Here is a 22,598-nt window from a genome sequence, read left to right as displayed (position 1 = left end):
AAGAATGGCAAGCTGCAAAGACTCTTGAATATAAAGACCATAGCCCCGTAGCCCCAAGGGAGAAGCTGTGATCTATTTACAAAACTCTTGGGCCCTGTGATAAGTAACGGCATCAGAATCAAACACTGGTGGTGCATGCTGGTGTTGTTGCCTACATGAAAGCAGCTCAAGTAAGAACCAGAACTCTCATCTCCAGCGTGTCTTCCTGACAAGATATGTCTCAGACATCTCTGCCACTGCAGATCCAGATTCAAAGGTGCGTGTGATTGGATCCATGTTTTAAGGTGATGCTTAGGTTTGATGCCAGTGCTTCTGACAAGTCACAGTCACTCGTACAAATGCTCTCCTCCGTAAAATATCTGCTCTTTTGCTTCATAGTCGTCTCAGCTTTGTGTCCTTGATGAATACCTCACCGAAAGCCACACAACATTCTATACAAGACAACACAAAAGGGCAACAACAGTTTTCTTTTCTCATCGCTTCATACGATTCAGATCTGAGAATTAAACCCACATATTTACCGAAAATGTCATGTCTCTTTGACAAGTTCAGCTCATTGGTTTGATTTATGCTTTTCAAAGCTTATTTTTCAGGTCTATGTTCTATGAGGTCTATGGGTCTATGATAAGTTTGTGCCCTTTTTTTCATTTTGTCATCTGTTACATCAACGTACCTGACATGTTCCCTCAGGTGCTCCATGATGTTTTGCTGGAGCCAATTTTTGTGATCATGTCACCACTTTCCTCTGTGCCCTGGAGAAGATCCTTCATATAGTGATGCCATGTTTATGCTTAAATACTCATGAATCTGATATTCAGTTGAAGGTTGATGGGGGAACATAAAGCAATTGGCTTCGAACTAGTTGCAATGAAAACATTTCTTTAGAATTCCGCTGCAAATGATAGTTGAAGGATTGACTTCTTTGACCTATAATATGTATGATTTATTGTATATATTTAAATAACTTTAACAGATTCCTGTCATATTTTAATATAAACCATTGTTGACAGTTGTAGTTTTGTTTCCCCCAAATCTGAAGCACAAAACCTCCCGGCCCAAAGCTACTAACCATCCACAGAGTGACGTTCCTGCCTTCACTGCCCCAAGATTCTTATTTTCTTGATTTTCCAGATAGCTGGTTCAGCCTGTCCAGAAACCAAATGAGAGAGCGAGTGTTTGTGACAGGAGGAGACACAAGAGGAGAGGTGACATATTTGACTGCCATTATGTTTGCAGAGTCCTCACTAGATGGCAGTGTAGTGTAGGAATATTGTTTGAAAAGTTTTACCAGACAAGGCATCATTTTAGAAACTTTCTCTGAGTGTGTGTGTGTGTGTGTGTGTGTGTGTGTGTGTTTGTATGTGTGTGTGTGTGTGTCTGTGTCTGTGTGTGTGTGTTGGTATAACATAACTGCTGAATGTTATAGAGGTATAGAGGAAGTGTCTGAGTCTCACCATTTGGATGTTTATTTTAATAACCTTCATCTGACTGTGACCTTTGACCTCCCTGGGTGCACTCCTTGGCTGGGGCCGTTCTGTGGGTGTGGTTCAGTGGTTGCAGAAAACTCAGGAAATGAATGTTTTATCAGCCTGTGCAAATACAACAACAGCATAGTGGAGGAAAAGAGAAAGGTCTATATTTGACTCATCAGCTGCTGCCAACTTAAATAAAATCCTCAGAGGGCGGTTTCCTGTTGGTTTCTCCTCCAAAACATCTGGATTTTTATTAGATGGATCAAATCTATGTTTATCGAGAACAACAATATTATATTGTGGGTTTCACAGCAGAGCCTTATTGAGCTGTAATCTGAACAATTAGCTAACACATGTCACTCTCTTGGTGCTTCTTGAAGGTGTTTTAAGTGTAAGTAATATTTTGAGAAGATAAACAGCACCCAGACCCACCTATCATGGGCATGCATCCCACATATACTGCCTGGTGTATTCAGGAGGTGCAGTAAAGAGGGAGAGCAGCACATCCTACTCACTCACTGTTAGAGAGTACGTGGGAGGAGGTGATAGCGGGCAAACATTCACTGTGTGCAATGTCCTCCTCGACAGCGAAATTTAGAAACATGAAGCATGCTCAATATGCAGAGGAAAAAGATGCCTGGAAGGACATTGCTGCAGTTTTCCTCCATTTATGGTTAGATACAGATGTACTAGTAATTCCTGCTTAATAAAGTATTAGCTTTTTTTTATTATCTAGTTTTGAAGTGCTTAAAATCCTAAGATTTAGGGAAATTAGCCAGCATTACAGCAAAGAAGGATTAAGCATTTATAATAAATGTTGGGGGTGAAGGCTTGTCCCTCCCATTTTTTCAGTTCAGTCCAGTCCAATCTAAGAGCTTGGTCTCCAGAACCTCCTCTGACAAGTTCCCCTGCTTTCCTGTGAGAATAGGCAGCAGCCGTCATAGAGGAGCCGAGGGAGTTCAGGAGATCAGAGGCAAAGCAGCAGTTGCCTCTCTTCTGGGAAACCAGATGACCCTCTTCAAAGTGATAATGTAAACAGCTAGTAACTGCTGGAACCGTGGGAGTTTGAAGTAAAACCTGAGGAATTCTCCTGCAGGATAAGTTTAAAAAACGAACAACAAACAATACCGTAAGTTGTATTCTTTTTATCTTTTTACCTTATTGAAACAGATGTTTGCTGGAGCTAAGAACAAAGCGTTGCGTAGCATGGTGCAATTTTGTAATCTGTGGGGTTTGAAGCTCTGGGAGAGGAAGAGGTTAATTTCAATGCGCTGTTAGCAGATAAAGGACTCTTTACGTGATAGACACTATTTCCAATATATCAAGACATGGTGTGTATGTGTTCTGTGCATTACCTTTTCTTTGAGCATTAACATCTATTTTTACAGCTTTCTCAAGCTCAAACATTGAGGTAGCGCTTCGTTGTTAAACCGGCCCGTCTGCAGCTGCACTATCAACTCCAGCTGCAGAGGCTTTAAACAGCTGCTTTCAATTAATGTCAGCCCCTCCAAAAATGAACAGGCATTTGTTGACTTTAGATGTGGGGCTCGGGCAGAAACCGGATTTCATAACGTGTGCCTGGTGATGTGAGTTATAGAGCGCCATAAAAATGAAAAGGCAGGTCTTGACCCAAACCCTTTCAGCCGTGCAACGGATTGTTCCTGTTCACATTTTTACAGTTTTCATTTTATGAATTTTTAACGTCGGATTCCGTTTTATGATGTCATCAGCTCGTCGCTCAGTGAATTTCATAATAAAATGGCATTCTTTTACTGCACTAATTGTGGATGCTTTTCAGTTTGTCGTAAATGTCAGGTGTTTTGCATAAATGTTCGACGTTTACAGGAATTTTACAGCATCACTAAATTTAAAATCAACACTTCCCTTTTCCCAGGGTGTTGGTTTACGAGGTGACATATATGAAGGATCTGTTAGCTCGACCACAGCCTTGAGTAAAAGTGAACCGCGCACTAACCACTAGATCTCCAACATGGAGGCCATCCAAAGACAACCACTGTGGGGACTACAGCCAACTCCTCTAGTTAGGTAAACAGTCTATTTCCACACCACCGCAATGTGTGTGTATCGACATGCAGGTGTGTCTCAATGCGCTTCTACACCCAAAAGCTGTGAAGGCACCGATTCAACTGTAACAATGTAAATTGTTTCAGGTTCAAAGTGTGCTATGTTGTTGCCACCCACCCTGCTGTGGGAGTGTAACAGGGCCATTTTTAGAAAGTCGGGATATATTCTGTGTGAAGTTGTCAAAACAATGGCATTGTTTTGTAGCAGAAATACAAAGTTTGTGGTACAAGTTCTCCCCAAGGTTAATGCACAAGCATTAGTTTGAGGTTTATGCAAATGTTTATTTTAATGTACAGCGTTACTGGAAAACTACAGTAGGGCAAGCAGCTACACCTTCTTTGCTCTGTAACATTTGAATGTGTTGAAAACAATTAACCATTCCCACAAATTTGAATTATGGGCGTTTAAATAATGCTCTGATAAGTCATTCATATTGCCCAAATGTCCATCAAGTTAGACAGTGCCTCATCAGAATCAGAATCATTTATTGCCAAGCACGTTTGCACATACAAGGAATTTGACGAGGAAGGTGCATAACAATAAGCAATAAATAATAAACATAAGCAGTAATCGAGACAACATTTTAAAAGAAATATGGTAAACAAAAAAACAGATAACAGTACGTTAAAACAAGTATTTGTTATAAAATAAATGTGGCATGTGTATTTTTTAAAGAAAAGATGTGAAAGGGAGTTGAAGGAAATTGAGTCAGAGTCCCGGGTTTTGTTGATGAATCATAACAAATCATCAAACTTGTTATATTGTCTGCATGACAGAATGACTTGAGAACAGCACAGATAACTCACATGAAAACAATGACAGGTTTAGGCTTTTACAGTTACGTAGAAGGTGGTCCACAACTCTTTGTGGTCCATGATCACATTCAGGTTTTTGAGGGCGAACTATGTGCAGCTGTGTGAAGTTATATCTAAATATTTTTTAAACAATTTTAAGCTTCACAGATTACTGTGCTGCCATATGCTCAACGGGTCAGGTTGAGTTGATGAAAAAAAGTGGCCAGCAGTGGCCAAAGTATAATTACCAGAAATGGTTATGTGTAAAAGGGGTCTGGAAAAACTCTGAAAGTGCTGTGGCCAATATTTCAAAGATATCTGTAGGTAATTAATACAGAATGGCTGAAATTAATGAGGGAATACAACAGCCCTTTCCTTTGCGCTCTAAATACAAGGAAGAACAATCAGTCAAGGAGGCTGAATAACTAGTTATATTTGCTTCTCCTCATTGTATTTCCATGAACTGGTGGAGTTCTATTTTCTCTTTTCATGCATTCTTGTCTGTAAAAGTGGACGTTATCTGGCAGAGATTCAATCTTCTAATTCAGCCTCAGACAAGATACAGCGTATGCATTGGTAACCGTGGCAACCGTGCTGGGAACAGGCCTGAGACAAAGGTGTCATTTTTTCCTCTCCATGTCAATCATGATTAACATGTACATCTGTCGCTCTGGATGTTTGCAGTATACTTTCCGAGTGGTTCCCAATAAACCGTGATGGTGATTGTCTATTCATTCATCGGTCCCAATAACAAAGATCCACTGAAAGCCGACTCTATTCTGTATTATTCTCATCACGCAGTACTTTGGTGACATCTGCGGTATCTGAGAGTACAGGCTGAATTTAGACCTTCATCCGGTGTCTTGAAACAAGACTCTGCAGATTCTACAGAAAGAGAGAAACTGTTTATTTTTCATTCCACAGAATCTTACATCCGAAAAATAGGTTATATGATCTAACAAAGTCATTGTCATAATATCCAATGAACCAAACATTGTCACCTAGAGCTGGCTTTGTTGTAGTCCTGTACTTATGTAAATCATCAGCTATGAGGTGTTTTATTATCAATGACCTGAGAATAAAGAGCTATCAAAGATGTTTGTAAAAAATGAAAACCCTGTGAAACAGTTGTACAACGTTTATGTGGCTCTTAAAGAGCTTTTGTCAAATTTGAGAAAATGACCTCGATGATGTCATTATCAGCTTAGACTTGGAGGCAACACGTGTATAACATACGACATCTGTGTTACAAATTGGGGTGGGAAAGACATGCCCTGTTAACAGGCAGCGAGGGTCTAATGAAAGAATGAAACTATTGAGTTGCATCATGGGAAGTAGGGACTAGGGACTAAAAGCCAAGATATCTGGAGCTCCACTGGATTCATTGTTTTCCTTTTCTCTTTCACTCACAAGTCATTAAACTTCAGAGAGGTTCACTAAATCACTGTAATAAAATATATATCTAACCACATGATTCATATTTTTGTATGAAATAATGAATGCAATTTTATTTAATAGGGGAAATTGTCAATTGATTTTAATGGTCCAGTTTTCCACTGATGATACATTTTGGAATGCTCTACCATAGATTTCATACACTCCCATACATTATTAATAGCCTATGTTACTCTACCAATGTGTAATGTTGACAAGAGTGCAGCTCGTACTGTGAGCCTCCTCTACATTCTCCCTAAATGTACTGGACAGTCTGTAGGCTGTATCATATTAGACCCTTCAGCTTATTCCAGTTCAGAGAAAACCAAAAGACATCCACAGCCATTACCGTCATGAACTCAAACCTATGAGCAGCAGAAATGAGACTCTGCAGGCCAAAAGGTGGATTCATGCATCCCTGCGTTTTCAGTGCAACATGCTCTGCCTGCCACAGTGCCAGACTTTCTTAAGCTCAACCAAAGTTCAACATGATGCTGATTGTTATTCTTTGTGCTGATGTCTCTCTCACAGGTTTTACTGTGGATTCCAGGCAGCATTTGTGTGTCTGCATGTGGAAGTTATTTCCAGAGGAGTAGCAGGTTTGTGACAAGACAAAGGTGTGCTTTTATCTGCGGACATCATTATCCTCAAAAGTGATCTGTATGAATGAGCCGTCGACTAATAACACCTGACATTTGGTCAATGCTGTCAAGATAGACTGCCCTCGCTGAAAAGTTCAAATAGTCAGCAAGAATGCGGGGGCTGGCGGGTGGGAGGATGTTGAGTGTGTGTTTAGTGTGTGTTTGTGTGTGTGGAGACATTTAAGCTTGTATGTGGTTTCGGTGGGAGCTCTGCCAGAAACAGGGAGGCAGGGTTTCAGGGTTTGAGGGTTCACACAGCCCTGGAGTGAGGAAGTTCTGCTTTTCATTACATCAAACCCATATGTCCACATTGTTGCTCCGCCTCCCAGACTCCACTCTATGTCCTGGCATTGTTATGTCAGTCAGTCTCTCCTTGCTCCTACAATCTAGATATGTGTATGTCTGATTGTGTGGGATTAAAGGGGTAATAACTCTAGCAGGGGCAGGGTGCTGGGAAAATTAGAGATTCCTGCGTTGCCTTCACTTAAATGCATTTGAATATTGCTATACAATACTCTCTGGAGAGACCGGCGAGCACGGCAGAGAAGAGTTGTGAGGTATAAAGGCTGCACAGCTTCGCATTTGCTTTAATCTTGATCCCATTTCCCGTTTCTGTAACAAACGAGCACAAGGCTTGCTTATTATCGCTATATTCTAATTAGATGATCTTATGTGCTATTTGACTCCCAAGAAAGCAAAGACAGCGCATTTAGTGATGATCCTTTTGCTTATAAATTCATGTCTGATGTAGTGTAGTATAGTTGCACACAGCATATTACTTAGAATCATGTGTATCACTGTATTCGGCACATGAAAATTATCAGGGTACATTGTGTTTCTAGGATCACAATGTAGGGAATAAAAGAAATCCGAGATAGTGTTGTGTTTCCTCCTAGAGAGAACGGCTGTGTTTTATTGCTTTCTTAGAACCAACATCCCATACTGTAAAACACTTTTTGGTGGGAGGTGCTGACTTTTTTGAGGGAAGCACTTGTTCTGACTTTGAAGAGCTTCTGTTATTTTATGGCTGGGCCATATAGCTTTGATGAAAACCTCCACTGAGGGGCCTTGGCAACACAGGAGCCTGTTATTTATGAAATGAGGTGGTGGAAGCTAATGAATCGCGCACACACACACACACACACACACACACACACACACACACACACACACACACACACACACACACACACACACACACGAAGACCGAACAGGAAAACAGATCACAAACTTTGGCTCAAACTTTGGCAATGTAAAACAAGTTCCTTGTGGGATATTTTAGGCATGGGCTACCGCGAGAGATAAAAAAAAGACACACACACAAAAAAAAGAAGTACGGTCGCAAAAAACGACAAGTCGGTCCAGGAAAGCTTCAGTGTTGTAAAGAAGAGCCTAAAAAGCAGTCGGCTGGTCCTGAGTGGCCATTCCTTTGTCCCGCTGCATACATAAGGCCCGGTGGTGGGTGGATAAGTGAAGTCACATGGTCACTTTTCCTTTTTTTGTCCCCCCCCCCCCACACACACACACACACACACACACACACACACACACAAACACACCCACACCCTCCTCCATGCAGCCGCTCTTCACTCTTCTTCATCTCGCCACTCACCCGCAGCAGGCAGCCTGTGCTCCGTCTGGAGACTGTAGCGGCGCCAAGTTGCGCTCTTTCGCACACAATGTATCCGAGCCGGGAGTAAAACCCCCGGAGCCTCTCTCGTGCGGAAGGAAAGTCGACACCCCGCCGTCCGGAACCGGTGAACCCACGAATTGAGCACTTTGTTTTCAGGTAACTTTATCAACTTACAGTAACATTTTTTCCCCTCCTCGTGGGTTTGTGTTTGCCCCCCCCCCCACCACCACCACCCCCTCCACCCGCGGTACTTTTCGCAGTATAAAGGTGGTTTAAAGTTGTCCGTTTGACGCCGTGTACCGAGTGTTCTACCGTTCTCCTGCGAAAAAACCACCGGTAGAAGTTTACGTTTGGTTTGCAGGCCTAATGTGACGGGAGTCGTGGCCGCCCGGGTCTCCTTGTATTCATCCAGGTACCGCGGCGGCACCGGAGGTGCTAACCGCTATTCAAACGGGCTCGTTTACGTGAGGCCTACCTTTTTGTTTACTGCTTTTATAGCTGCTGGGTTAAAGGTGGAAGTGGGGAGGCTTTTATGAGTCGGCCTCCATCTGTGTAGAGAAGAAATGGACAGCGAGCTTCTTTTTTTTTTTATAGAGAACATACAAAGTGAGAGGAGACTAAACCTGTGAGAATGAGAGTTGTTGGGGCTTCACATTCACTGCTGTGTTATTGAATTGTAATTACTTGTGTGAATAATAATTGCATTAAGTTTACAGCTGCAGTGACTAACTCATCATCTTTTTTTTTTTTTGCACATCAACAGCTTTGCACTCAAAAGCAGCATCAATCATAAGACAATGTCCTCCCCGCTTTTGTCTCAATCCCTGTTATTACATGAGTCACCACAGCACTACATACAGTATCGTTCCTGGTGAATCGACAAACCCGTTGCCTTGACAGCCTCGATGTGAAGTAAGCCACGACGTTTCATCTTTTTGTTACAGATCCCAGAGGAAGAGTAGGAGGCTGCGCAGCGAAGACATGAGCCTGGTGGAGGTGAGGCATGTGGAGGGGTCCCTCACCCTGTCCCTGTCCAACAACGACCCCAAGGAGCGCTATTTCGACCATGTGGACGGCAGTGACCCAGAGTACCTCCGCAGCAAGAACATGTCGCCGGACCTGAGGCAGGACTTCAACATGATGGGGCAGAAGAAGAGGGTCACCCAGATCTTGCAGAGTCCAGTATGTAGCCCGCAGCTCCGTATAAGTGGCCTCCTACACAAAAGCTTTTAGCGTGTATGAGTAATTATCAGAGCTTTCAAAGCCGGAGAGGCACCATCACTCAAGGCCGACTTAAATGCATTGTTTATTTATTTTTATTTGAGGGTCATTTCATACACACTGATGGGTTTAGCTGTGGTTTACACTGCAGCTGGAATTAAATGTGGTACCCTCACAGATAAACATTGACATATCAGTGTTCATCTCTGCTGTTAATGTTAATACAGATTGTGGGTGCAAACAAATTGTTTTTTAAAAGGAAGAATAGACATATTTTAACACATTTCTTAAAATACACAATATCTGTATTGTAAGCTAGAGATAAACTGCTTGTCGATCAACAGCAAATTAACTCTCAACAATTTTTGGTCATCGATTAAACTTTTAAGTACGGTTTTAAGCACGTTCTCTGGTTCCAAAAATACGTTGGCTTTATTTGTCTTCCACAATATTAAGGTTCAAGATATTTGGGTTTTGGACTGAGGGTCAGGAAAAAACAAGGAATATAAACGGGCATTTTTGCTTTTTTGAACATATAATGAACATATTATCTGGTTGTCGCCCTACTTGTAGTATTCTCCTTTCATTCTGCACCCATATACTGCAGGAGATAATATCCCAGAAACAGAGCAGTACAGTCGAGTTAGATCAAATATACACATGCCAAAGAAGTGCATGAAAATAAGACACGCTCACACTCTGTGGTTGCATAACAGACCCAACAAGTGGAGCTCATCTCATCACCATGGGAACCACGGTTGGATGAAGCAGAATGCTGGAGCTTAGCTGCATAGAGAGAGAAAAGTGCTTTTTCAATACTCACAGGCTACTTCTGAAGGCAAACATTGATTGTAAGGTTTAATGCGATCCCCCTGCTTCTAGTCAAGTCCTTTTCATAGACACACAAAGAAGGTTCTAGTTGTATTTGGTGATTTGTTCACCGATTTAATAAGCATGCTGTGCTCTCTGGCATCCTGAGGTGTTGAAGTAAGATACGGTTAGGTTGTGTTTATGGTGTTGCTAGGTTAAGAGCTGTGTACAAAACTTCTTCTTTTTTTTGTCTACAGGTGTTTAAAGATGAGTTGGAAGGTCTGATTCAGGATCAGATGACGAAGGGCAACAACCCTACAGGTCTTCTGGCTCTGAGACAGATTGCTGACCTGGTCATGGCCAGCACCCTGGGAGGGGCTGGACCTCTGACTTCGCCCATCAGTGAGTAGCAGTGTGTTGTTGTGTGTAAATGTTTCCAATCTCTCCATTTATCTCCCATTTGGGGCCTGATTGTCATTCAGTGTGTCTGCGTGTGCATTATGCAGGCTGAATATCTTCATTGTCAGACTCCTGTGACACTGAACAACAACCCTAAACCAGTAGAGAAGGCAGAACGCTGTTTGCAGCATTCTTCATTGTCAGTGTTCCTATTAAGTGGCCAGCCCTCATGATCAGTCTTGGTATTATTTTGCAGCAGTTTGCAATGTGGATTATGTTAACCTAACCTATTGGTCTTATGTGTCTGTGGAGGTCACAGAGATTTGAAAAAGACAATCAAAACTGTAAATGTTCGGGAAAATTGTGACTGTTGGAAATGTCTATGGTGTTGCAGAGGCAGAGCCACTCTTTAAGTTAAAGTGGCTATACAAGATAGGGTCCTTTATCATTAAATGCCCTTTTATGGTGTTGCAGCCCAAAAATACCCGTCGGTTTCTCGGTGGGAATTCTGAGAAAGGCCCTTTTTTAAGCTTCAGCTGGAGAGACTCCCCGGGATGTTTTTACTTTATATACTGTAGGAGCAAACCATGTCATCATCTTACTAGATGTTTGAAAAAAAAAATGCAACATTTAATGTGCTTGGTGCATCTCAAGTTGCTGATGATGGTATGTCTTGTGGCAGGCATTGGGATGGTGACTCCAGTCAATGACTTGTTTGGCATGGAGTCTCCCTCCTTTGCCAAAGGGGAGAAACAGAGTCGCTGCAGGCTGGCCAGCCTCTACAGGCTTGTTGACCTCTTCACTTGGGCTCGTTTTACAACCTCCTACAATACTGTGAGTATGACTTCTTGCTGCTTCATTGCACATCTGCTGATGTATGCCACACAATGTTTGTGTAACTTTGTGTGTGCGTCATGTTTTCTGGCTACTGGGAGACTTAAAGGGGAATATCTCTTAATTTTCAGAGCCACTATATTATTTATGGTTGGGAAAAGTCAGATTTGTGAATATGTACAGCTTCCCAACAACCCAAACTTAAATATGTGATTAACACCTGCGATATCAAGATACAAAGCTCAGATTTCCCCAAAGACAAAAGCCTCGAAAGTCAGTTCTCTCAACCCACATGTGGATTTTTGAGTTTTTCAGAGTGAAGAGAGCTTTCCTTTGTGGTTCAGAGTTTCCTGTATCCTTGAATCTAGGAAATGGTTGTCCCTGCTCTGGGTAGCTGCTACACCATCTTAAAGAACTTTTTAACAGTAGATATCTGGTCTCCTGTGGCTTTGGTGCTTTTTGACCCTGACAAGAATACATTTATGAGGGAAACACTCCTGCAGAAGCATTATATGGTTCAGAAATACATATACACATGTGTGCCTACGTATACATATATGCAGTATATATACATATATACACATATACTATATGTATATATTTAAGTCTTAGATTCTCCTGCCCAAGCTTAGCCATTATACACTGTAACATCACAAACATTTCGGGAATGTCTGTCTCATGTTATTCATTTCATTGTAACCTAGATTTAATTTTAATAATACGTGCATTGTGTTTCAGGTGCGTGTGAGTAAAGAGCAGGACCATGTTCTTATCAGTCCACGAGGTCTGTCTTTCGCTGAGGTGACGGCAGCAAATTTGGTAAGCACAATGACTGTTTTGTTGTCATTTTCCAATCATGAGTGCAGACTGCTTTGTCCTGGAATTCTCGGATAATCAGCTAATTTTAATCAATATACCATGTGTACAGAAGGTACATGCTGAATTAAGTTGGCACTCTGTGGAGTTTTTGAATCGTAGTAGTGCTATGGAGCCTTACACTAGTCAGTAAACAATATTTAATAATGATACCATTGCGTATTTTCTTGTGTGGGTCCTTGTTTTATTTGTACGAATGCCCACAAGGGATACATGGCATACAAATCCCAGATAGGATCTATGCACATGAGGATAATGAGCCACATGCTGACAAACAAGCATGAAAGTGACGCAATACACATACACATAGTCATGCTCCAGCAAGAGGTAGGGAAGAATGAGTCTGCAAACAAGGACGTAAATGATGCCTGTTCCAATCTATATTGAAGGGGAAAACTGCATTGCAGCTGTTTTATGAGGAAATACATTTATTCAACACTTTGTTGGGCCTCAAGCAGCTTTGTTTGTTTACAAGAAAACTCCACAGGGTACCTTTAATAGGTTCACAGATTTAGTATTTAAAATAATGACTTGGCTCTTCTTCTTTTTTTTTTCCTGCCATGTTTAGGTGAAAGTCAACATAATTGGTGAGGTGGTGGACCAGGGTTCTACTGATCTGGGCATCGACCACTTTGGGTTTGCTCCTCATGCTGCCATTTACTCAATGCGCCCTGACGTGAGATGTATCATCCATATACATACCCCCGCTACAGCTGCTGTAAGTACACTCCAGTGCTAAATGATTATTTAGCAACCGAGGAAAAAGCGGAATTAGAAGCAGCCCCCTGCTACTTATTTTAGATGCAGGCACCCTGTAATGGGCTTTTAAAATGTCCTTTGAAGCTCGGCTGTAAAATGCAGCGCTCATGATGAACATCACTGTAAAGTTTTGTTTGTGCCTGATAGCAAAAAATGTGCTTCTATTTATATGTTGGTGCGTCACAGCTTTTGCTTTTATCCCATGTTAACAGGTGTCCTCAATGAAATGTGGAATCCTGCCCATTTCCCAGGAGGCTTTGCTTCTGGGAGATGTGAGCTGCTTTGGTTACCATGGCAGCCTGGATAATAAAGAGGAGAAGGTGGAGTTTCAGAAAGCTCTGGGCCCAACTGCCAAGGTACTGTCAAACCAAGGGACTCCATTAGTGTCAGGCTCAGTTTCTCATGGGATAGCGGGCTTTGTCATGAGTTATTATAGGAGACTGATTACACAACTGGAACTAACCGTAAACATTTTGTCACCATCTCTTTGCAATTGCATTAAGGGAACAGAACATTAGAAACACCTGTGACTCTTACTGTTTTGCATTTTGCGAAATACACTTATTTGTTTTAATTGCTGAAAGCTAGATGATAAAATTGATACTGATTGATATTTGTCTGCTGAATATGAAGCTAAAGCCAGGAGATGATTAGCTTAGAGTGGGAGAAGGCAGCTTGCCTGGCAGTGTCCAGAGATAAACACTCTGTGTACCGGTTAAACAAATCAACATGTTATTAGTGAGTAACAGAGGTGCTCATAGCTACCAGTCTTTAAAATGTGAGAGTGGCATCGAGCTTATCCAACTCCCACGAGAAAGTGAATAAGCATATTACTCGTTTGCATACATGACGGGGACAGAATATTAGAAACACCTGTCGACGACATCTATTCAGCTCCCGGTACTCATATCTTCACCCTAGGGAGACAGCTTTGTTGATTGTGAAATTAGTTCACCGTTCAAAACAACCAGAAGGGCTCAATGAGCAGTACTTTTTGATTATGGGTGGTATTTGGTTTAAGATGCAGGGATGGTATCGGCACTACGGCTTCCATGAATGTTGATACAGGAATATTTGCTAATTAGCAAACACATTGATTAATGTTATTGATGTACATTAGTATATCTGGTTTTGCTGTAGTATTATATTAGATTTGTTGAGCAGCAGGTGTTGCCCCTGTGTTTTTTAGGTGATGATCCTCAGGAACCACGGGCTGCTCGCTTTGGGAGAAACCGTAGAAGAGGCTTTTCACTACGTGTACCACTCGCAGCAAGCGTGTGAAATCCAGGTATATGTCATTTCCTATATTTTTGACAGAGCAATTTCTGAACTTGAAGGTGGCCTGGATACACTTTTACACATGTATAAGCTAACTTCATGTGTTTAAATCACTTTATCATTACTATCACCAGCATTTCACATTTCACCTGCCTCAATCTTTATAATTTCTTCTACAAATGAGTCAGACTTGGTATTCAATAGCAAAGTAATACTGCAGTTCCTGAAATGAAAGCAAAGCTGATGTCTAAACATACAGAATGAACAAAGCTAAGTCAAATATGTGACAGAGAGTCAGGGCCAGGTGGAACCCTGCAGTGTTTCAGAGAAACTCCAGCTGTTTTTTTGGGCAGGCTGTTGGTTTGTTTTTTCATCATTCTGTTGTGTCTAGACTGTATTTGTTTTTTTTCTATTGTTTTTGACACATATTTAAATCCCTTCAGTCTTATAATTATATTTCTTTGAAAATTAAAATCCTACTGTATCTTAGAAGACATATGATACGTCTTGACATTGCGGAATAAAAAATGATTAATTGGGGGAAACCATCAGTCATATAATAAGTCAATAATTATAATATGGCTTGTAACTCCAAAAGTAAAAAAAAAAGTGTATTGCAGAATAATTGCATTGTCTTTGTTTAGGTGAATGCTTTGGGGTGTTCAGGCAGTGTGGACAACCTCGTGCTCCTGGACAGAGAGAAGTTTAAACCCCTGACCCAGCGAGTGGCCGCTGCCGGGTTGGTGATGGACAACGAGGTCAAGTGGAAAGTGGGCGAGGCCGAGCTCGAGTCCCTCATGAGGATGCTGGACAACCTGGTGAGCGAACCCTGACCTGCGCCTTTTACCCATGATGCTTTGAGTTTCCTGTGTAAGGCGCTTCCTCAGGAAGTGTCTGATCAGGGAACACAATGAAGCTCGATATGTTGTTGTTAATCTAATCTCACAAAATTGCGTAATTGGATCAGCGCTTTACGTTTTTATGTCATTTTTTCAGATACTCGCGTAATTACTGTGAGACGTTAGACGTGCTGTCTGCAGGGTTAACGATTTTGGTACTGTGCAGGGCTGCCCTTCTGTCAATTAAAACCCTGCTAGACCACCACACTGCTAATGGCAGCCCTGACTTGTTCTGTGGACACAGAAAATGTCAGACTGTCTGTTTAAGTGTGAGTCTCGCTAACAAGTGTGGCTGGAGTGAGCTGCAGCTGTGTTTGCTCTGTGTGATCATAGCCCAGCCCACAATCATAGCTTCCAGATGGTGAGGCATGCTGTGGGCAGTCACAACCACAGAGACCACACAATCACTTGGTGTAAGGACTCTAGTGAATGCAATTTGGGAAATTGGATGTCTCCAAGACTTAAATATGGCACTGGGTGCAAATGCCAGTGCAGTCACTGCAACAGGCAGTCTGTCTGTCTATGCCAGAGGTGGGGGGTACCTGAAGGTGCTTTATGCTATTGTTCATAGCTATGTATAAGTTAATCACGCATATACACAAAGAAATGCTCCTAATCGCTTGGAAACTGTGCAGTGGCAGTCAACAATGCTGTGAATAAATGATGGGCTGCCCACATTGTGGCAATCAAAGCCCAAAGCAGGGGGTTTTTTTTCGGTGGCAAACTTGTCATACTGCTTGCGAGAAAATGCCAATTTTGATTCTGATTGTAGTGTTGCACTGCCAGTTTCAAACTACACTCTGCACCCACTGCGAGTTCCCATCGGTTTTCTAGTTGTCTCGCTCGTTTTTGATGTATTGCTAACAACACACTGCTTTAAACCAAAGTTTTATCTTTTCCCTCTGAAACTGGGCGCATCTGCAAAAACGCTGTTTGTATATACAGCGCTGTTCAAATATTTAGAAGCATTGTCTTAAGTGGATCGTGGGTGGCCTGTGCAACCTTTGAATTTTTGTTTCTTTTGTATTTGATAATCCTTAATTAATGGGTGTGATCTGGAGAACACAAAGAAATACAAACAAGTTCACCTCCAGAGAAGGAACATTGTTCATTTAGTATGTTAGAGTAATGTCTCCTCTTTGTGTGACCTTCTAGGGATACAGAACAGGCTACTCCTATAGGAACCCCATTGTCCGTGAAAAACCCCGCTCTAAGAACGACGTGGAGATCCCTGCCACGGTGTCAGCTGTGTCGCCGGAGGACAGTGAGCTGGGTCTGCGAAGCCCCTTCAAGTTCATGGCGCAGAAACAGCAACGAGAAAGGACTCGGTGGCTCAACTCGCCCAACAGCTACTTGAGGGTCAATGTTCCTGAACATTCACCGAGCGGGGATGTCAGCCCCAGGACCAAGACCATGGTGCGTTGATTTTCATGTCAAACTGTAACACAGAATTTAATAATCTAGCCCTTATGGTTTTTGGCCTGGAAAGGAAATAGTGAGCTGTGGAGCAGCTCATTATTTCAGTATGAGCCTGCCCTCTTGTGGTCAGTTTGAAAATTACAATTTGATCTTATTCGAGTTCTTTCCCCAATTTGTACTTATCCCTTGTTCTCAGTGGATGAAGTCGTCAGAGCCCGGCAATAACATCGGCACATCAATAAAGATCGAGGACCCCAACCAGTTTGTCCCACTCAACACTGATCCCACAGAGGTTTTGGATAAGAGGAACAGGGTCAGTTGAAACATCACATTTTTTTCACATTATAATTCTCAACACCAAAGACGCCCAAAGAATGAATCCACATTGTCTGCATTGTATCATTATTAGAGTTGGTATTTTCAAAAGGCACATCTAGTTTAAGTTCAAGCATACTATTTTAACATTGCATTCTCTGATATATGGCACAGAATTAGGTACATAATTTGTATCCGATAAATTGCAGCTGATCAATATGTTCTGGCAAGTAAGGCTGCAACTAACTATTATTTTTCGATTAATTTGCCATTTATTTCCTCCATTACTTGTTTTTTCAAATTGGTTGTTTTTTCAAATTGGTTGTCAACCAGACATTTTTTAAAAACATAAACCATTCACTTAGCTGTCATATATGACAAAGAACAGAATCAAATCTCTAGATGTGAATAGACGAGTCGATACAGCTCTACTGACATTAATCCCTATACAGTAGAATGGGAGCTGCAGTCCATACAGAATCCATCACAAAGCTGATAATTAATTGAAGAACTCTTGTCATTTTCTGTATTGTTGAGTGTTTCAAACAGAATGTGTGACACAGATATTGTATGTGTAAACTCCAATATTCCAGAACCAAGTTTAATATGATTTTGTTGCCTACATTTGTTTAGATAAAAGAACAGCACAGAGGTGACCTGATGACCTCCGGACCAAAATCTCAGTTACTATCAGGCATTGTTGTGGACACCATAAAAGGCCCAGTGAGTAAATTTAGCATTGTAAAAAGGTACAAAGTCACAGGTGAGGCCATCTGCATGAAACAGAATGTGTCACTGTGATTTGGTTTTTAATTGCTGAAGCACATTTTCTAAAACACTGCTGCAGTTTTTAAATCACTAAGCACTATCACCACGGACATTTCACACTCCAACACTACCATTCACTCAAGACATTTAACTAACGAGCCACACAAGTTAAAACAAAACATTGCATTCAACCAAAGACAATAAAAGAGAGCCCACGTCAAATTCCATCAGGTACAAAAAGTTTTACCACCCAAATCAATAAATATGCCTATTATTAAGTTATCAAAGGCACATTTTTGCACAGGGGAAGAATGCAGTTATGGCAAAGCCTTCCTTAGTGTCCTTCTGTCTCATGGTTGAGTCCTTTTAACTCATCACCAACCATGTGATTCAAACAACTGTTAGTGTTATGTATGGAAACATACATGTAAATCCAGTTGTCCTTGTTACCCATGAGCAATTGTATGCCTTCTATGCATAACATCAGGTGTCCATAATGTATTTGTATTCTCTCCTTTCAATCAGGCTTTCATCGTCGAGGACGTGGAGCAGACTCGCTCTCTTCCGCCCAACCCTTTCAATGAGCTCACGGAGAGAGTGCTGGAGGAATACAAGAGCCTGGTAGAAAGAAAGCAGCAAGGCCAAGAAGGTAGTCCAACGCTTCTTTTCCTACCACAAAGCCTTAAAGTGCTCTGGTGCTCTTCAGAGGCACAGAAAACCTCTACTTAATGTAATCCTACTTGGGTTTACACAAGCTCATATCGGACATCATCCCATTTAGATTATGGGTGTATGACGTTTTGAAGTTAATCCTCAATGTTCAAAGAGGTTATGAAATTGAGATGGAGAGACGAAGCTAATCTCAAAGTTTAACAGCAATCTCTGACTTGTCGTTCAAACTTGAGTTTAGGACCCAATAAATGCAGATTTCTGAAGAACCATGAAATCAAATTGAAGTTGTTCGTCTTTTAAATGAAGACACACACATGCATTATTGCATAGATTGCAATAACTATGTCTCGATGATTATTTGGGTGCAGTACTAATATTGTAGTTGTATATGTTCCAACGGTTTGCTATATTTCTTGCAGCCCCATGAAAGCAGTCTCACTGCTGTCGTACATGCGGTTATAATTAGTCCGCTTGGTTCCTGTCTGGAGGAAATGTTGCAACTATATTCACTGAAATGAGGATATTCCTGCAAAAATGGCCGCAGGGAAAGAATGTCAGTCCATGGTTTTACTCTTCCTCTCAGCGATGCAGTCAACTCACAGGGAGAGATGAGATGTCAAACTATTCATGTATTGGTTCTGACTGTAGACAGGGAAAATGTCTACAGCGGTGGAGCACCTTTATTTTGTCACTATCTCAATAACAATGTGTCAGTCTTGGAACACATCAGCGAATGGAGATTGATGAAACTGTAGCAATGTTGTGAAACCAGATTTTAGTTGCGATATGGCAATGCCATGTCCTGTTCTTTAGCGCCATCGTGAGGACATTCATGTCCCCTTCTGGAGGAATTGTAAATTTAAATCGTTTTACCATTAAATACCTGGGAAAAAACACTGGCATTTCCATCCGTCTCAGCTGTGCTTTGTGTTTGATGATGCCAACACTGAATTAAGGGGACAGAGCAGCTATGGCCGGAAGAATCCTAGTCCGGTTGCTTCTGGAAAGAGTGAAAAAACCCAAACTATTCTGAGCGACACGGATTTATTAATCTAATACGCCTCACTCGCTTGAACACAGAGGCATGAATGAAAGACTGACCTCTGGTGACTTTAATCCTTTTTACAGAAGACGATGATGCCACTGACGCGGAGGAGATGACAACATTTGATGGCTCGACTATCTCCCTCTCGCTCTCTCCCATGATGACGCCAGCTAAACAAGGTAATTAGCTAGCCAATAGCTATTGAAGTTATAATAATTTGAAAGTGTCAGCAGTAGCTGCTTGTTTGCTGCTGTGTTTTACATCCATCTGGTGAAATCCTTGCTCACTGACAGGGTTTCATCTTTTGACAGACCCAATACCCAATGGGAAAGACCACTTGGAAGAGACGGACGAGGATCTGAGCATCGAGGTATCCAAGCTGAGCTTGAGCACTTCAGAAACAGTCGAAATCTCCATCACATCAAATGAGAAGACGGAGGAGGCTCAGACCAAGTCCCCCAAGAAAAAGAAAAACAAGTTCCGCACACCTTCATTCTTGAAAAAAAGCAAGAAACGGAAGGACGAGAAAGAAAAAGCAGAGGCCTGAGGTCATTTACTCTAAAAACAATTAGTGTTTGGCTCGGGAAACATCTGGATTGCCTTCTTAGTTTCAATCTTGTGAAATGTAAAAAAAGACGATTGTTTAGTCAGAAGGTCTCCCAGGACCGGGTTGTCTTTAAAGCCTTCCGTCATTCACAGCTATTTAATGTGAAAGTTTTTCCAAGAGGTGCCAGCAAATGGTAATATGAAAGTTTTTTCCCCATGAGAACCTGTAATTAACCACTCCCAAAGGGCTCAGTAAAGACTAATCAAATGTGAACTGAAACTGCTAATCTGTGGTTATTACCCATATTTTAATGGGATTTAAAATCAGCGGTTATGAAAACATCAGATTGACAGTTAGGTTCTTGTGATTTTTTTTCTCCCCTTTTGCACAAGTTCATTGTTGAATGTATACTGAAAGCTAAGAAAATTGTTTTTATAATTCTTACATTTTACAATCACACTAGTTGTGTGTAACAGTGACTGAACATACTAAGATTATACAACGTTCAGCCTTATAAGAAGTACGAACATATTCATAGTACTAATACTAATACTGCCTTGTAATAATATATGTTGGTTTATATTTTAGGTATTACAATATAGTGTTTGATAGTTAAATACATGATTTGATAGTCTACATATTTACTTACTAAAACTCTTATACTAAACATGCTGTGATGGATAATTATTATTATTTTTTTAAAATACATTTTTGTCAGTGGTATTGTTCCCATGCTTGCTGCTTTATTGTTATTGTGACAAGGAATTGACTGTGACTAACAGAAAGAGCCCTGCAAAGTGATGATTATTGCATATTGAGGTTTATGAATGGCAAAGTTTGACAGAAACTCACTGCTTGTTTGGACAATGAAAGTGAATTGCCGGAATCACAGACAGTTGAAAGCGATCGATGTTACGACTCATTTTGTCAGTTGATGGCAATATGCTGTGGAAAGCCACCGTTAGAGTTTGATATAAAGTATATTAGAGGACCATCTATATATATTAACATCCCAGTCAATAATGTGAATGATTGGTTTTGACCCAGATGGAGGGAACTCTTTGCCTTTGTAAATAATTTGTTTTTGTGAAGTTCTTTTGTTACGCTGAACCAAATGTTAAACAATGAAACATAGAAATGTGACAGTACAATCTAATAACTGTATTTTAACACCTATATTATCCTTTTAATTCCACTAGATTAAGCTCCATTTAGTGAACATGCACAGCGCATAGTGTCCACAGGTTGTATCGCCCTGCATTGTTTACATTGCTATTTGTGCTCAAAATCAGTCTTTTGAAAATTGCCTTCCGCCTGATGTAATAAAAGCTTGAATATGTTTCTTTAACTGTTTTATTGCTCCCTTGCTTATTGACTATGATGTATGTGGCGTTACCATTCCTTATTTTATACTCAAATACAGTTGTGTAGAGTTTTCTTTTTTTATGTTGTTGGGTACTTTTCAGTCTGGTGTGATGTGAAACTCAAGCTAAATATCCAGTTCGAAGAGACGACAACAACTCAAGTACAAAATAAAGCTTTGTAGAAAACGGTGTACTCAGCCTGCAATTTTTGTTCTCTTTTTTTTAAAGCAGCGTCCCCCTAAAACAATGCACTCTGTTCAGTGATAATTGACCGTGTGAGGCTGTATAATCAGTCTTCAGCCATGATATGAATATCCGTTGTCATGGTAATCCACTGAGAGGGGACTGGAGACAAAGAGGGGATTTGGTGTCTCCAACAGGTGTTCATGTTGGGGGAGTGACAGGGTCTATACCTACACCCCCTCCCCCCCAGCACACACACACACACACCTCTCCTAGGAGATGAATTGCAGACAAGATCAGGTCAAAAAGCAGTGCATTTAATTGGACATAAAAATGAACACATTTAGAAAATAACATAATTTCGAAGTAAGACATACTTATAAAATAAAATAAGATAATCCTTCATTGGTCCCGCAGTGGGGACATTTACGGGATTACAGCATATTCAAGTTATATTAGGCTAACAAAAAGTCTGGTGGTTAATAAGAATATATTGCTCTTAGGAATACAACGTAACTTGTCTTCCGTTTTCTCATGTAAATTGCATGACTACTGACTTGTTATCTGAACAACCCGTTTCCATGTGTGGATGACAAAGCTTAACGCTGAGCTCTTCCGTGTTCTGAAGGAGAGCACCAAGCAGGTGACACACGTCTGGCCTGCTGGAACGTCCTTCTGCTGTGACCTCGGGGCAAAGGGCAGCCATTGTTTTAAAACAACGGGGGCTTCATCTGAGCCCGTCCTCTTGTAGACCACCAGCATGTGAGACGATCGCGTCAGATCAATAGATAGATCGACAGCTCTTCATTAAAAAAAAAAAATTCTCCCTTTCAACAACATCCCATAGGCCTTGTACTCTCCACGCCGCGTGAGACCGGTGTGGATGTATGTTCGTCACATTCTTTCATAAACAAACACACACACATATACACACGCCAGCGCCGTGTGACTTTGCCTCCTCTGTGACAGCCGAGCCAATGGTGTAATCCTCAGGCTTTTCAGATTACTCCAGTTGGGGTCACATTCTACACCGACCTGCAGCGGGTCAGCTTTCCACGTTGCCGCTATCAGCGAGCAGCTCGCACAGTCGGTCACAGCCTGCACACGAGCCTCACAGCACAGATGATCCTGTTCCTGGTGAAATGGCCAT

At 41.4% G+C, this 22,598-nt stretch overlaps 1 protein-coding gene across 1 annotated transcript; it reads left to right on the top strand.

Moving 5' to 3' along the window:
• The first annotated feature begins 8,014 nt into the window (after positions 1-8,014).
• Positions 8,015-21,369, top strand: add3b (adducin 3 (gamma) b). Its single transcript, XM_034551878.1, has 15 exons — positions 8,015-8,215; positions 9,004-9,241; positions 10,348-10,492; positions 11,172-11,323; positions 12,062-12,142; positions 12,768-12,917; positions 13,171-13,314; positions 14,148-14,246; positions 14,881-15,054; positions 16,291-16,551; positions 16,751-16,867; positions 17,503-17,592; positions 18,163-18,286; positions 19,438-19,533; positions 19,666-21,369. The coding sequence occupies exons 2-15, from the start codon at positions 9,041-9,043 to the stop codon at positions 19,899-19,901; spliced, it is 2,070 nt and encodes a 689-aa protein (XP_034407769.1). The 5' UTR covers positions 8,015-8,215; positions 9,004-9,040; the 3' UTR covers positions 19,902-21,369.
• Positions 21,370-22,598: the final 1,229 nt, after the last annotated feature.

The sequence above is a fragment of the Cyclopterus lumpus genome, chromosome 15 (assembly GCF_009769545.1).
Source record: "Cyclopterus lumpus isolate fCycLum1 chromosome 15, fCycLum1.pri, whole genome shotgun sequence".
Classification (NCBI taxonomy): domain Eukaryota; kingdom Metazoa; phylum Chordata; class Actinopteri; order Perciformes; family Cyclopteridae; genus Cyclopterus; species Cyclopterus lumpus.
This window is presented reverse-complemented; position numbering and strand designations above follow the sequence as displayed.